We start from the raw sequence: 16,704 nt of genomic DNA on the forward strand, positions 1-16,704 counted from the left end.
ACCCGACCTTCCACCAACCCAGTCTTACTCGGCGTAACTTCCAAAAGTCAGGGGCGGATTCAGGACACAATACTGAATTGCAACCGTCCCATAATTAAAGAAAATTAAGTGTCCTAAAATTTAAGACACTTCTTCAGTTTTATGCGAGTTGTAACTCAAATCAAAAGTTACGAATAATACTTATATATCTCAAATGTATTTATTAACAAAAGCGTGTAAGAAAATTACATGACCAATTCAAGCTCTTTTCAATACATTTTTATTCAATGAATATTTTTCATAGTTAGAATAACATTTCAAAACAGATCTTGTTCACATATTATCAGACTTACTTAGATTATCACATTTCAATAAATGTATCTCATTTAACAATTTTGTTTGAAGGAAGAACCTCATGAAAATTTAAAAAGAGATATGTGTAGCAGAGAGAATGATCTTATAGCTTTGGTAATTGAAAATGCAATCGGTGTATTTTGTATGAACTGTGATTAAACATTGTGAGTGAATGAGGTGATACCGTAACTAATTGATCCTCACTATTTTGTCCAAAATGTCCTGTTCCAGATTTTCTCTCAAGTATATCCATTTGATGAGTTTCAAATGAGTTTTTTTTTTTAAAGTTAGCACAAGTAATAAATACACCATGTCAAATATCATCTAGCATCAAGTTCTCCCTTCAAACAGATAATGCTCAACAAGATACGTCTGATTACATGTGAAATACAAAAAAAAACATAGTTGTAAGTTGATCAAATCATTCACACACCTACACGCAACAGTGGGGCTTTAGCCCCTTACATCCCAACTCAAAGGGGACTGCATTGAGGCCAATACTAGATTTGTCTGCCATTCAACAATGTAAATGCACATCTACAAAATATTTTTACATATGCCGCCTGTGAGAAAATGAAGTACATATAAAACGTGTAGATATGTAATCACCTTTCATACACATTTTCTTACAAGCAATCATTGAACCTTCCACTACTCTAGGATGTACTCCTATGTCTCAGCACGATACCTTGTTTATATCTTAATTATCTATATATGTAATTACCAATGTAGTTCAGGTGATTTTTTAGATTTTAAAAATTCTTTCTAATGAACATTTCAACTTGAAACAAAGCATTCCAATTTATACTTTTAATCTTACATCAGGTCATAGCTTTATGAATCCCCCCTTCAATATGATTACATTTATTCATCAAGCTAATTTAACATGCTCAATTTTAATGCTCTCCCTTTCCCAATCTCTACCTCTTGCTGTGCCATGAGTCTTAGCATTTTTCATGCTTTTGACGAAATATGAACCATGTTTATTTTCAAATGTATGTGTACCCGTTTACAGAGACATTGCATGCCATAAAGAAATCTACTTAAAAAGTAGGACATTTTGCAGTTTTTTTACCCATTTGCACAAACTGTTGGATAACATTCAACAAATTATCTTAGTCTTTTACATTCTGTAACTAAACTGTTTGCTGGTGTTCATGTAAAGATGAGAAAGGGTCTTGCAGAAATGATCAACCTTCCGTCTAGGTTGGCGTTTCTTAAGCCCACTGCACACCATACAATCCAATATTGAAGAAATTGCAATAGCATTTCATATCAACATCCAAACTTTAAAAATATTAATAATATGAATAATAGAGGATCTCAATAATCATATGCTGAATGAAATCTTAATTTCAAGGGATTTCAAGCTTCTTTAGAGATGGAAAAGCTAAATTGGCTCAGAATCGAAGTGATGTCAGACTATGAGTGTGATTGTTTACTATTTGAAGCCGATAGGCTTTAATTCAGACTAGAATTCTTAAATGCACTAAAAAACTGATTGTTAGTGAAGAAGATATTTCCATATCTAACGTAATTGCCATTTCTTCAAAAATTGGATCGTAGTCAGATCGTATAGTGTGCGGTGATCTCAAGGTAACTAGACTCTTGGATTGCTTGATTCATGTAAAAAATGGAGATGTAATGAATTAATGATTGCTTGCAAGATCAATAAATAATCAACTTTTAACCTGAAATCAAGTCTGTCTGATACATTGGCACAGCAAGAATTGGAAGTGGTACGCGGACATGGTAACAGTTGTGGGCTAAGTTAAATGAATTCACAACATCATACATCTTACAGTTTAGCTTAGTTATTTGGGGGAAAAGCATTTGCAAGAAAATGAGAAATTACTGTGGAGTTATATCAGCACTAGAAAATCCTTGTATGATCTTGTGACTCTCATGCTGGAAATTGTATCAACTTCTTGTAAAGCACCTCAAATATATGTTCTCATAAATATTATCCTCTAAGAAGAAAGGTGGCATAGGATGAAATGCACAAGTGCTCTTTCCCTTGTTAATCTGGAAGATGAACTTGAATTCATCTCGTATCTTAACGAAATCAAATTCATGCTATTGGAAGGGATGAAAAAGTGTTGGTGCATAGCATGTAGAGCTGATTATGAGTCAGTAGTACCAAATAACAGTTCCTTTCTAGAAAAAAGTATATGCAAACTCTACTTGAGAATCTCAATACCTCAGTCACACTGTATGACTGACTCTTGAATCCAAAATCGACTGATTTCTGGCCATTCACAGTAATGAAATGTTACTTTTAGTTTGCACAAGACATGACAAAACATATATGTTAGCACTGTTGAATACTGAGTGCATGTCCATTCAACAAATAAATATTACACACAGGATAAAGTTTACCTGAATGGTAATTAATGGGACATTTGTCAACAGTTTAGTATATGAAATTGATACCAGAAATAGCCATTTATTTTAATAATGCAATATGCCCCATGAAGATGATAATTCTGACTTGTTGTGTGCTTCACAAGCAATGAAAGAAAACCAGTGCAAAAAAAAGGATGATTAAGGATGATGACTTGAAACTTTCCGGTCATTGTATTAATGGATTTTATGTACATTCCATTATAATTGTCTTTACGGTCATGGTATTAATGGTCGGTATTAGTTATAATTGTTTTTCCTGATGTGGCTTAACAGATTGCAACTAAGAAACAGGTTGACTTGGCGTGCAGGTTTGAACTTTCCAGAAAACAAATATACTTGTGACAAACCACAAATTAAAACTATTATGAATATGAAACTAGATGAGAAATAGATTATGCAATCCTCTTTCTACAAAAACATATTTATTGAGAAGGCAACTGCCAGCCCAATAATTAGTTATTGGCATGTTTATTGAAATACAAATTATATCAGACTATTAATCTTTTCCAATAGTCCAGGACAAGAAGGGGAAAGAGATAATGCCATACCATTGTGTAATAGGTTCTTACTAATGATGACAGGATCATTTTCATTGTGTTATATCAAGCATCTGCCAACATAACATGTAGAAGGGGGATTTGAGTTTCAAAACGTCTACTAGAAATGTAATGGCCTTGCTTTATCAATGTCCACCACGCAGCAGCATCGATTTGCTTTCCTGTCACTAGTAGTACAATATAAGAGTCTTTCTTTTCCTTCTAGTGATATAAATCCATGAACTAGAATGTTTCCTCGTCATCTTCAGCCATCTCCTTTGCTAGTTCAAAATCCTGTTGCTCTCGTTCTCTCCTATCCTGAATTAAGAAATTAGAAGGAAAAAAATTAAATAGATAAATAAACAAGTCAACACAAAGCATAGCATCCCCTCACCGGGTACAAATGGCCTATGTATGTCAGAAATTCTATCAAAATCCACCCAACATTACTTAGGTTATCAAACGGAAACCACATTTTCGGATACACAATTAGCCATTTTTGCATATTTGATGATATATGACCTTTGACCTTCATTCTCCGAAATCAAACTTAGGATATATTGATACTATGTACCTTCATATCAAATTCATTAAAATCTGTCAAACAATACTAGGGTTATCGAACGGAAACCAGATTTTTTACGGACAGACGGCAGCGTTACTATATCCCCTCCGACTTTGTCGGCGAGGGGATAATAAACAGAACTTGCAAGAAGATTTAGAAAAAGCCCCATGGAAAAAGAAGGTATAGAATGGATTAAAAAACTCATAAAGGGATTTGAAGAAAAATTACGTTACAAGATATATCTATCAAAAGAGATGGCAAACATCTTACATACTCACCTCGGCCGATTCAAGATCCTTGTTATATGACTTGGGAGGAAACCTCATTGCCTGTGTATTTAAAGAGAATACAATTATTGTATCATACACATATACACTAATAGTTCCCACATCTATTAGTAAATGATATGGGTGCATTGTAAATTATATTTAGTTCTAATATTTAAGAAAGTGTGATTTGATATGAACTTCTTCACATCTGAGAGGTATACAAGCAGGAATATTTCAGTCAGGTGAAGAGTCTGAGATTAAGAAAATATCGATCACAAATAATCAGAGAGCTGTATCTGGAAATGAACTCAAACATTACACCCCCAGCCTCCCCATCTAATTTCTTCATCCCAACAAGAACATGTCATTTATCACTCTCAATGAAGGAAATACCAGAAAATTTAAATGATCGTACCTTGACTGACTGATTATGAATATCGAGGCAGAAGCTGATTCGTTGGTGGAAGGCAGTCATAGGTTCCCTGGTGGTGTAGACATCAACTGTCTCTTTGGACTGTACATAGCCCTTCTCATGGTCTATACTAGCCTCTATCACGCCATCCCTGATTGCCTGGTAGAAGAAGACCAAAAGGAGAAGAAGCTCCAACGTTACAAGAAAAACCAATGTTTCATAGGGGATTCTTAAGAAATTAAGGTGTTACGTACACATCATTTGGAGATTATATACTTCCATCACCCCTTTTTACCCCCCCCCCCCCCCCAAAAAAAAAAAAAAAAATTGTATAGCACAATATATTGTTATACCTTTGAAGAAAAAAAGTCTTAATGTGCTTTATATCAAGAGAAAAAGAGAGAGAAAGAGAGAGAGAGAGGAAACAAAAAAAACAAACAAAAAAAACAGTGAATCAACCATACTGAATTTAGCCCATTCTCACAATTTTTGTTGCTGAAAAAACCCACTATTTACGACATGTGAAGTGACAGTTTTCACTCTTTTGGCATAAAATATTTTTAATTCTGGAGCCAGCATGTTATTACCTTGGCTACAATGAACTCTGCATCCTCTGGACTGTCAAGCTGAAGCTTTTTAGCCACATCTGAGAGGGAGATCTTTGAGTAGGAGAGACTGATCATACGCACACCGGTCTTGATCACATTGTGATGAAGTCGAATGATTAACGTGTAGGTGAACTCAGACTGAAACTTTGCAGCAAAGTCCTTCAACATCTGGTTGAAAAGACCAAGGTTACCGCTTCTTACAGCTTTATGGAAAAAGACATAAAGAGGAGAGATACTGGTTAAAATGGGTTTGAGGATGATTTAAATATTGTAAAATCAAAACATTCATGTAATCATAGCTAATGTCAACTGGTTAAAGATTTACTAAATTTTCCAATTAAGAGAACCTAAGAACAACATAAATTTGATATAAAAAGACACACCTCTAAAGGAAACAATTCTGAATCCAAAAAGGAGTAATGTTCTTTACTTGAAAAAAAAAAGCTCTAGCAAGATTACCCTGTAGGTATGTTTTCATACACTAATTGAAATCTTTGATGAAATAAAGGTGTTCCTGACATCTGTTCTGGGCTCTCTTTTGTAAGAAAGATTTAAGGTTAAGGTTAGAGTTACAATTGGATTTTAGTTTAGGGTGAGGTAAAGTGTACAGACTTGAAGTAAAGAATTTGATTACTGTAGTACATTGATTGCAGAGCAGTTGTTGTCAAACCAAAAAAAAAAAGATACAGCCAGAAACAAACGTCAGATCATACAGAGCTGATTTATGCACTCAGATAAGGAGGGTATTTCATAGAAAGGAAACAAGCATGTTAGGTTGAATCTTACCTTGAGTTAGCTGGAAGTATGGTACCAGTGTTTTCTTGTAAGCACTCTGCCTGAAGATACTCCTATCAGGAATCTCTCCCAGTAAGAGCTGAACAACAATGGCTAGTTTGTGAACCTAAGAAACAAGAATTAAACCAAATGTTAACAATCTTACAAACATCAAAAATCTACAAGAAGTTCCCTAGCAATTGGATCATTTTTAATAAAAAGTTAAGAGCATAATAACTTTGAAGATATGCGTCTACATTTCAAGTGAATTTACAGATAAAGTTCCCAAAATACAAACTTGTTTTTCAATAACACTCTGCATTCAGACGATAAGGTGTGCAGAGTCACATGAAAAGTACTAATATTCTAAATTTTATTAAGGATAATGGACTCACCATTCTTGACCATCTTCTATTGACATACTGGAAACCAATATATCTTCTAATCGAACAATTCTGATGGTTGACTTCACATGAAACCAAATTTTGTTTCACCAGTAACCAACCTACTCTTCATATCTAGCTCTAAGAATAAAGGGGAGTTGTGATGAGGTGTTTAGTTTGTTGTACTTACAGTTTGCTTGAATCCTACAGCTGTGTACTGTGGTGCTTTGCGGAGAGCTTGGATAAGGTTCTTATGTGCTTCTGAATACTCCAACTGGATTGCCTTGATTCTTCCTGAAACACAGATTGAACAAACAACAAAATGACAATAGGTTGATAAACGAATTTCTACTTTCTGGCCTATAATTAGAAAAGCAAATAAAATATTTTTTTATCTTATTTCGTGCATGGTACAAAGACTTTCTTTTTTGAATTGACAGTAGTTTTGTTACCTGTGTAAAAAGATGATACGTTCAAACATTATCGAGAGGAAATAGTTACATTCCCTCTGAAAATGTGAACCTTCTATTTGTGATAATGCAAACAGTGAACGTGTAGGTACATTAAAAGTCTATATTACACATGATATTACACAATTTTCTTTTTGCTATATGGTACCTGGCAGTATTTGTTCTCCCTTACCTAAGTAGTATAGAAACCTTGCCCATTCATGATTTGATGCCTGCTCAGGAAAGGTTGACTTTGCAACAAGCTTATCTGCCTGGTCGTACAAGTTGTAGTGGAGGTAGTTTCGCAACAAAAGGTTCTGGAGTGTGGCTTGTGCTTCAGCATTGTGCCTCAGTGTTGCAGTCCTCAGCTTGGCATGTAAAAAACTAAATAAAATAATGCAAAAAAGATAATAAGGGACTATTGAACAAACCTATTTTCATATGAAAAAGAATAACAGTAAATAAAATAAATTCTATCCCACTTTCACAATCATCAGTACTGATGACCTGGGGCACCTGTGACTGGGAAGGGAAAGCGAACTTAATCACCATAATGCATAGGTTTCTCCTCCTGAAAAACAAAAATGAACAGGAGGTGTTGGTGTTCAACGACAGCATTATTTCTGTGACACCCCTGTTTCCCCTTACTCTTTAGCAGAGGTGCATTGGGTTTTTAAAGTGTATAAGGTATGACTTTGCTACACAAAGGACCTCTATTAGTTTCCTATCCAAAGGATGGAATTTATCACCTTGTCTGCGTATATGAAATAAGGGAGGGGCATGTTTGCAGTCAATGGCTTTGAACAGCCATCAGCCTGGGCTAGATATAAACCCATGATCTCTGGTTTGACAGACAGATGCTCTACTCAGCCAACTCGCCTCCTTATTGTTGGAATTTGGTTCTCAAAGCTTGTAAGGTAAATTAAATTCATAGAAACAATGTTTCATACAGATTTCCCTGCTTTCTTACCTTCTAATTTGGTCAAGTTTGCCGATCAGCTCATAGGCCCTTGAATGATAGAAGTACGCCTTTGCAGACAGCTGATCTAATGAGCGCCTGTTCTGAGCATCTAATTTTTTGACAAGCACATCCGAACACTTGACAGCCTGAAAAATCAATGCAATATGCACAAACATATCATCAAATTTAATAGAGTGTTTCATATGATGATGATTATTCTGGAACTTTTCAACGATGATTCATAATTTCCTTTCAAATACAATTAGCTGAAAAAGATGACAGATAAAAGAAATATATTCTTTAATGGTTATGAATTCAAATACCACCTTTGGCATTTAAATTTCTACTTCATCAATTCCAGGTTTTATTAGCACACATCTTTCCTTCTACTCAATCAAATGCCTTGATGGCTAGTTGATTGAAAGCTGCTTAATTTACATGTAATATGATTTGTATCTGTAGAATCAGAATTATTTACTTATAGTTCTACCCTACTTTAACTGGACCAAATACACAAACACAGCTAGGTGTACAAAAAGGAAATGTCCTTCATAACCACCCACTGTGACCTAGCATTCTTACCTCACTATATCTCTTTGAATCTAATAGGTGAACAACGACAAGAAGATGAAGATAGACGTCAAGCTCTGGAAGGAGAGGAGCATGTGCTGCTTTACCAGTTCTGGGTCGGAACAGGATATTGTTCTCTGTGTCCATGGGCTTTTCAAAGATGAATGTTAGTGGAGGAAAAAATTGTTAACTATGAAGTAAATAGGTAACTGAATTTACTCATTTCAGAATCTTTTCCCACAAAAATAAACGAGGGATTTGTAATTTCTTTTAAAGGATTTTTACAAAGTTTTCAAGATAACATGCAAAAAACAACAACAAAAAGAAATGAATAATAAAAAAATATATAAAAATACATGAATAAAATATTGATCACTGGTAGAAGCTTTGGGACTTATTATCCCTCAGTAAAATTGTGAATAAAAAATGTGTCAATGTCAAATATGAATTCTGTATCTGATTAAGGCAGCGTGAATGATAGCTGCATGCAGCATTTGATATAAAGCTGTGAATAACAATAGTACACATACTCTGTCTAGGTTGTGTAAAGTCATGAAATATAATTCAATTTACTTTCTAGAGGCAGAACTTGGGTTTTTAATTACAAGAGATTATAATAGTCACTATCCTCACCTCATCAAGATAAGTCAGCAGGATTGCCTTGCTTGTATTTCCATTGGGAATGTATCCGCTGATAAGCTTGCGTAACACAGTGTGGTTCAATTTGCGCCTTGAGGATGTGAGGGCTCTGATAACTCTGGCCATGTAGTTCTTCTCCTTGGAAGAGACTGCTTTTTCAATATGCTTCACATGCTCCTTGAAATCTGTAATACAGCATATATACAAAATCATAAATATGTTGCATTTATTTTGAAAATTAATAATATAAGAAATAATGTGCTTCAAATAAAACATCCAACGAAATTATTTGTGTTCTACTACATTTATTGTTTCAGAAAAAACAACATTAGTTTCCTCTGGATTTGTGACCATTTCATCCATAATCATAGACACTGTGCTGTTAGTGAAGATTTACTCAGATTTTTAAGAGAATAGTTTCTTTAGAAAAAGACATTTACATATATTTCTTTCTTTTAATAAATGTTGTACATGTACATGCAATTTACATGCAATTTACATTTTTTTACCAAGATCATTTGTAAGATATAAAAATTTTACTATTTGTAGTCTTACAATTCTCAGTTCAGTTCTATTATCATGAACTCAACATTACATTTACAATATTAGTGCTTCGTGTCATGGATGTTAGCATAAAATCCTCTACAATTTTCTCTACACAACATCTTGCTCACGATAGTAGGGTTGTGGTATCAACCAACATCTTCTTTTTTCTTTACAATTACATTGAGCATTTTGTAACTTTAAGAAAGCTAAATGTAAGTGAGAGCCACACAAATATATCTTAAATGTACGGTAAGGAAACACAATTCATCCTTTTTCATTTGGTATGCACCATGCATGGATTAAACCATGACAAAATGGATTGTACAGGGTATGTGTACATTGTATTCTTTTATAACCAAATCCTGCATTCTCTAATTTCTCTTTGGAATGAAATAAGGAACAATTTAAAGAAATCTAAGTTTATAAAGGTAGTTTATCACAATTTTCAAATATATTGGGCCTCAACCTCTTTGCAGTATTTGGACAAATATGGTAATTGAATTACATTAGTGGGTAGAGAATGGGAGAAACCACAAAGTATATATAGATAAATACAAGCAGTAAAATATGGCCCTCTTGCATAAAAAAATGGCATGTAAACGCAACTTGGTTTTTAAACAAGCAGGACTAAGGCTGTGCACAACCATGTAATGAGGTAACCGAGTACACTCCCAGGCTTACAAGCGAATATTTCGACGCCATGTTTAAAAAAAAAAAAATTTGATCTTTTTTTTGCCACCACCATACTACGGGAGCAGTGTCCCAGGTCTGTCTCCGAAAACTCACACAATTTTACTTCGAGTTGCAGTTGAAGGCGTCGATTTAATAATAATAATAACAGTAAACAATGCTGTTTTAAAAACCAAAGATGGCAGAATAATCCATTTTCCTCCGAGTCCAAACAGAAATCCAGACATTTGGTCCCAGTTCTGAGTGGTGAGTTTGACAGTGATTGAGCTGGGAAACATTTTTACGGACTGTACGATGCCGGCGCTCTCCCTGGCACGGGTAAGCGTGGGAGTGTACTCGAGTACCTCATTACACGGTTATGCACAGCCTTAGTATTCAACTACTCGTCGCAGCCCTAATCAGGACCATGTTTCAGAGTCAGACTTGTGTTACTGTTTTGTGGGTTGAATATATATTTTCTTCATGTAACTTTTCACGTAAGAGCACCCAGATTATGATTGAAAATAAAATATTAATCTGTTCTTAAAGAGGTAGTTTCATGTATATACAATCTAATTCTAAACATCATTAAATCAATTCCTAAACTAATCATTTTAAGAAGTACTATTATGATCAACCCTATCAGGATCAGAAGGATTGTAAGAAGAGAAAAAAAGAGGAAGAGGAAGAAAAAGAGGAAAAGGAAGAGAAAGAAGAATGAAAAGAGGAAGAAAAAAAAGAAAGAAAATGAAGAAGAGGAAGAAAATGAAGAAGAGGAAGAAAATGAAGAAGAGGAAGAGAAGGAAGACATGGACGAAGAAGAATAAGAGCAGGCCTTAAATCCCAATATTTTTAGGGCAAGGCCACTTTTCTGTAGGACACATTCCTATATTACAGCACAAATAGGAAGAATTGGAAAGGGCAAAAAAAAATCTCCAAGGCCAATGAGAGGTGCATTGAGGCCAATCAAAAGGGCATCCATGGCCATGGCCTTGGATTAATTTCAGCCCTGGAAGAGGAAGGAGAAGAAAAGGAGAAAGAAGAAGAGGAAGAAGAGAAAGAAGAAGAGGAAGAAGAGGAAGGAGAAGAAGAAGAGGATGGAGAAAAAGGAGAGGAAAGAGAGGAAGAAAAGGAAAGGAGAAGGAGAGGAAGGAGAAGGAGAGGAAGGAGAAGAGGTTGGAGAGGAAGGTGAAGAAGAGGAGGAAGAAGAATAGGAAGGAGAGGAGGAAGGAGAGAAAGAGGAAGAGGAAGTAGAGGAAGAGAAAGAAGAGAAAGAAGAGGAAGAAGAGGAAGAGAAAGAAGAGGAAGAGAAAGAAGAGGAAGAAGAGGAAGAGGAAGAAGAGGAAGAGAAAGAAGAGGAAGAGAAAGAAGAGGAAGAAGAGGAAGAAGAGGAAGAAGAGGAAGAGAAAGAAGAGGAAGAAGAAGAAGAGGAAGAAGAAGAAGAAGAAGAAGGAGAAGAGGAGGAAGAAGAAGAAAAAGGTGATGATGATAATGACAATGATCCGAAACTGGCAAAAGGCAACAACTAAAAGTTCAGGTCTGTATGTAACTAGACCTTTAGAATTCTGTACTATGGTAATGGCGATTCAACATATTAATACAATGACAAATCTGTTAAGAGTAGTGTTTCATGAAACCGTCATAAGAAACAAGTTCACGAACATCCCATTGAAATGCGTGTTAAACAAATAGTCTAGGCCTAATATTAGGTCTAGACTCTACACACATTTCAATGGGATGCCGGTGAATTTTGTACTTATGACGGAGTTTCGTGAGACCCTGCCCAGTTGACTTTCTTCTTAAGTATTTGTGACAAATTGTTATATAGCTACAAAAGTACAATACAAATTCAATAGCCATTCAAAATATTGCATGCAATTAAATAAAATACTTAAATAGCCAATCGGAATTCTGTGAATTTTCAATGCAATGGTGACAAGCGTTTTACAATCTCAAGTCGTCAAGAGCTTCTAGTATGGCGGTGTGACCAAAGTTCGCGCGTGACCAAAGTTCGCTTTCTCAAAAAATCGGTAAGATTTCGAAAATCTGATATCACCAATGGAAAGAGGGTCATAAAATTACCCAGAAACGAAATTTTCTTTAGAATTGGGTGCGAAATTGTGAAAATATTGACAAAAGATCGGCAAATTTTGCAGTTATTTGCGTCCGTTCCGAAAAATTATCAACTTACCGATAAGGGTCTGGAAATCTTCATTTTGAGATCAGAAATCCTCAAAATTGTAAGTAAAGAGTGGTACTAACTGATTGTACGATATCTTGTCTTGCAAATTATGATATTACCTTATTTTTGACGGATCGCATTTTTTGATAAATCAACTGTAAACCACCGTGCGTGAAGTTAGGTCTCATTGTTTTTATGACTTTTTTAGATGCAGCGCGCACGCACGATCGGACATCGAATTTTTAGATCGCGATATCTCCGAAATCCTTCGACGGTAAATTTTTCTAGTTGAACCAATCTGTAGTAAAAAACTTTGCCGTCCATTTGGTAATAATTGAAATAAATAAAGTTGTGTAGAATGTGAGAAATCATAGATCGAATATCACATTTTGTAATATGTTCTAAAATGTGCGCGAACTTTGGTCACCCCTTCATAAATTAAAACATAAAGATCAGTTCAAATGCTCACACAATCTCGCCTTATCCTGCTGAAACTAAGTCGACTCTAATTCTAAACTGCAGTAGGGGCCTAGGGCCTACTACGGCCGCTCACTGTCGCTCACACTCGACGGGCCGGAGTTGTTAGGCGGGGAGCGGCTAGCGGCAGGGCAGTAAAGATCAACCAACCGGCCACACACGGACGGCAGCGGAAGATAAAGAATGAATCAGCATTATCACAATTGATGACAAAATACTCGTTTACTTGTTTTTCCGTATGTTCCTTTACTAAATATTACGTTTAACATACCAATTGGAATATATCATTCAAGGAAATCACCATATAACGACTCATTTCAAACTTCATAAATGTGTTTTTAAAGTTTAAAACTGATGATTCACCTTCTAAAGTGATCAAATCACTCTCTTTCTTTCCAGTTGCAGTTTTCTCGTCAGTCGCTTCTGGCTTCTCAGATTCGTCCTTCATTTCCACATCATTCACCTTTTTAGCAGCTTTAGAAGCCATGATTATACAGGCTTGATTAGCAGCAAATTAAAAAGCAAGTTTATGCCCCTGTAATGTCAATCTAATGCAAGAAAAACTAGTCAAATCGAAAATTTCAGAGTTCGATACAAACTGCGGCACAAAGTCTTCGACGAGATACACATGAGTGACATGCAAAATGGCTGGAAATTGTAATTGTGCGCAAGCGCGATGACCCTAAATTAGTCTCGATCCCTGACAGTACTGTTTGCCCACCAGCGATAGAACTACCTAGTCTGCACACACAGACTCCAATGTACTAGCTTCTCAGCTAAATGATATAAACATGAGCAAAATTGGTGTATTTATTCTTCTACAGTCTGGATAAATTCAGATATATGACATTTTTTCAATACAATATTTATTTTAAAAAAGGAAAGGAAAGAAAGAAAAAAAATTATGCAGGAGGTTTAGCGATCTTGAATTAGTACGTGTGCCGCCCTACGATACAATTTTTGTTGTTTATAGCAATTTCCAATATCTGTCTCTTTAGTATCCATAAGCCAAGTATATAGTCTAGAGAATTAGAGTGGCGTATAAAGATTCAGATTGTTAATATATAAGGGGAGAAGGGTGGCGTCTGGGTCTATATTATTGAAATATATACATGTAGGCCTATACGTCAACCTTTTTTAGGGGGGGGGGGGGGGACCGTTTTCAATATATTTTTCATATCCTTATATTAAATGTGTATGTTTGACCTTTGTGTATGAAAAACGTGCATTTAAAAAAAATAGTTTATTTTTATTTTTTTAATCCGTTTAAAATCATCTTCTTCTGAAATGAGTCTGGAGCGTTGGGAAGATTATAGGCCTAGATTGTGAGGGTTTTTCAGGAAAAAATATGTTTTGGCCTTTGAATTAATGATTCTTTGTAATACAAATACGGTTAAAAATTCACAAAAACAAACAAACACTCCGAAACCCCATTCCCCCACACTATTAGTATTAGGCCATTTTTAGTCTGTTCTCTCTTTTAAAACCTTAACTCATTCTTATGCTAAAAAAGAAGAGAGTGAGTGAGTGAGTGAGTGAGTGAGTGAGTGAGAGAGATAGAGAGAGAGAGAGAGGGATAGATAGAGAGAGGAATAGTTTCCGACCTACAAAATAGACCTTTAAAACAAGAAAAGGGTCATGTCATATGAACATTATGCAAAAATATGAAAAATACAAAAAAAAGGCAACAAAACAACACAACCAAACGCTTTCTACAGGGCAACACAATCCTTCCGTTCGCCAACAGCTGATAATCTTCAATAAGCCTGCAAAAGTCATGACGTACCATAACAGTACAACAATATTTTACATTATTAATATTCAACAACGATGTGACGATAAATGAATCCATGAATCATTGTGTAATATCAAAGTAAAGCAACAATGTGTAGCGGCCATTTAAATAAATTGTACATTAAAAATAAACTAACAAAAAAATGCATACAAAGTGCCATGATAAGAAATATAATGTTCATATAACATAACATACGTAATATATCTGATATTCTGGTATGGTTAAGGTGATTCTCTGTAATAAATGATTAATTATGATGGTATCTCTGGTCGTCATGTCAAAGCGTTTGAATCTGTCATCAAATCTATAAAAATATCATAGTGCTTGATCATGAATGTGAGAGTTGGAGACAACGCTTCCAATACAGTGCAGGTACTTTTCGTACAGATGCCCAGGTGCATTTTAATCGTATTTCCGAAGGTTGCTCATAACAAACACAGAAATTTGAGAGCGGGAGGATTATGACTCCGAAAGTGGATTAAGATTCGTAATATCACACATTAGGTGCATTTTATACTCAGAAAAGCCCATGATTAGGGTTCTATGTCATCTCGTGAACTCTTCTTCATTCTTATTATTACAAACCACCCGTGTAAGAGGCGTAGCGCCACCTCTTGGCTGTTGTTATATAGAGTCAATAAACGTGACAGTTACGAGTAAGAACCAGTCCCGCCCCCCCCCCCCCCCCCCATTCCGAGAACGGACGGACCCCATGCGTGTTGCCAAAATGTCCGGTAAAGGGGTACTTTTCGTGCGACAAAGTCCGGCCCGAGAATTGTAAAAAAGGGGTGTATTAACATTCACCCGGAGATTTCTTTAAAAGGGGGTGTTTTTTTTTTTGCTTTATTGTCATAGTCCTCAATATAGGGCCTTTGTAATCTCGTATCCTAACATGTCATCGTCACTTTAGAGGGCCTTCATTTTTAAGGTTTACCCGACAAGAAAGAAAGAAAGGGAGAGTAACCGAGAGAGAGAGAGAGAGAGAGAGAGAGAGACTGAATTAGAGTCATGGGGAAAATAGAGGAATGTTAGCTAAATTCTCTCAAATAAATTTCTATCAGACATATTTTCTATCACTTTGTGTATATTCACACGCTCTGTAGCCCCCCCCCCCCCCACACACGCACACATTGTTTGTCCATGCACTTCATAGTATAAAAACACTTAACGATCCAGTGATGCCGCTAACGTCATACCTATATGGGTACAGATCGAGCTGGAATCTCGACACACAGGTCCAAAGGCCTTCTTCTTGACTATGATATTTAAATTCATGCGATTTACAAACAATAAAATCTTGCAGACTCATGATCGTAATAACCTTGTCCCTAGCAAACATGGCCTTCTGATTTTACCATAGACGATTATAATATGTTCTCACGGTCAGCTCCAACTTCTTTATCTCTAAAAGCGATTCTTATATTTTGGAAGCTCACAATCTCACGACCGTTCTGATGATTATCTTGTACAGATAAAATTTCAGAAATCTTAATTAAATGTGTACATGTAATAATTAAACTAGTCTTATTAAGTCACACAACGTCGACTTTTTTTCTGGGGCGGATCCTAGACAATTAAGGCCCCTAAACACGCTGAATGCATTATGCTGTTCTTCTGAACACAACTATGGAAGCACACCCCGATTTTCTTCCTAATCCCAACCCAAAATAATTGATCCTTTCATAGTGCTTAGGGGAAAAATTGGAAAAAATTGTACTCTAAGCATACTTTAGGTCCTAAATACACTTTTTACGATTGCATCATTGCTACACAACTATTGTTCTTTTCAAAAAGGGAGGAAAGAAATCGACTCTTGCTTCTTGATCTGTTGAATTTGTAACCGAACCTCGTTTTTTCAGCAATGCCCTTTAAGAGACGTCTCTGGATCAAAGTCCAATATTAAGTACAACCCCCCTCCTCCTAATTTCCATTCGATTTGACATTTGAGGTCGCAATCCAAGACCGTGTTTATGAACCATTTCAAAAGATGTCACGCATGGTATGTCAACATAGTTTGAGAAAGAATAAAACAAGCCATGCACAGATGTATGCTCTGAATACAGCAATGACTTGCAGAACTGAGCATGTTATAAAGTACATGTAGTCCTAGCTATTCACTCCAGCAAAGCA

At 35.7% G+C, this 16,704-nt stretch overlaps 1 protein-coding gene across 2 annotated transcripts; it reads right to left on the reverse strand.

Moving 5' to 3' along the window:
- Positions 1-242: 242 nt before the first annotated feature.
- Positions 243-13,432, reverse strand: LOC578762 (26S proteasome non-ATPase regulatory subunit 3). Of its 2 annotated transcripts, none has more exons than XM_011675321.2 (11): positions 13,143-13,432; positions 8,900-9,090; positions 8,279-8,416; positions 7,706-7,842; positions 6,929-7,119; positions 6,477-6,580; positions 5,916-6,030; positions 5,109-5,332; positions 4,525-4,680; positions 4,111-4,169; positions 243-3,593 (listed from the first exon to the last, which is right to left on the reverse strand). In XM_011675321.2, the coding sequence occupies exons 1-11, from the start codon at positions 13,264-13,266 to the stop codon at positions 3,557-3,559; spliced, it is 1,476 nt and encodes a 491-aa protein (XP_011673623.1). In that variant the 5' UTR covers positions 13,267-13,432; the 3' UTR covers positions 243-3,556. The 2 variants fall into 2 exon arrangements, with proteins under 2 accessions (XP_011673623.1, XP_784007.1); XM_778914.5 differs by having other exon boundaries at positions 4,119-4,169; positions 13,143-13,431.
- Positions 13,433-16,704: the final 3,272 nt, after the last annotated feature.

This window comes from Strongylocentrotus purpuratus, unplaced genomic scaffold, assembly GCF_000002235.5.
Source record: "Strongylocentrotus purpuratus isolate Spur 01 unplaced genomic scaffold, Spur_5.0 spur5_scaffold_6, whole genome shotgun sequence".
NCBI lineage: Eukaryota > Metazoa > Echinodermata > Echinoidea > Camarodonta > Strongylocentrotidae > Strongylocentrotus > Strongylocentrotus purpuratus.

Bases quoted from the DNA above. Each gene is read 5' to 3' on its own strand.
- LOC578762 (XM_778914.5), bottom strand. From the start codon at position 13,266: ATGGCTTCTAAAGCTGCTAAAAAGGTGAATGATGTGGAAATGAAGGAC. The intron at 7,843-8,278 runs GTAAGAATGCTA...TTGATTTTTCAG, and splicing joins ATTCAAAGAGATATAGTGAG to GCTGTCAAGTGTTCGGATGT. The intron at 6,581-6,928 runs GTAAGGGAGAAC...TCTGTGTTTCAG, and splicing joins AAGGTTTCTATACTACTTAG to GAAGAATCAAGGCAATCCAG.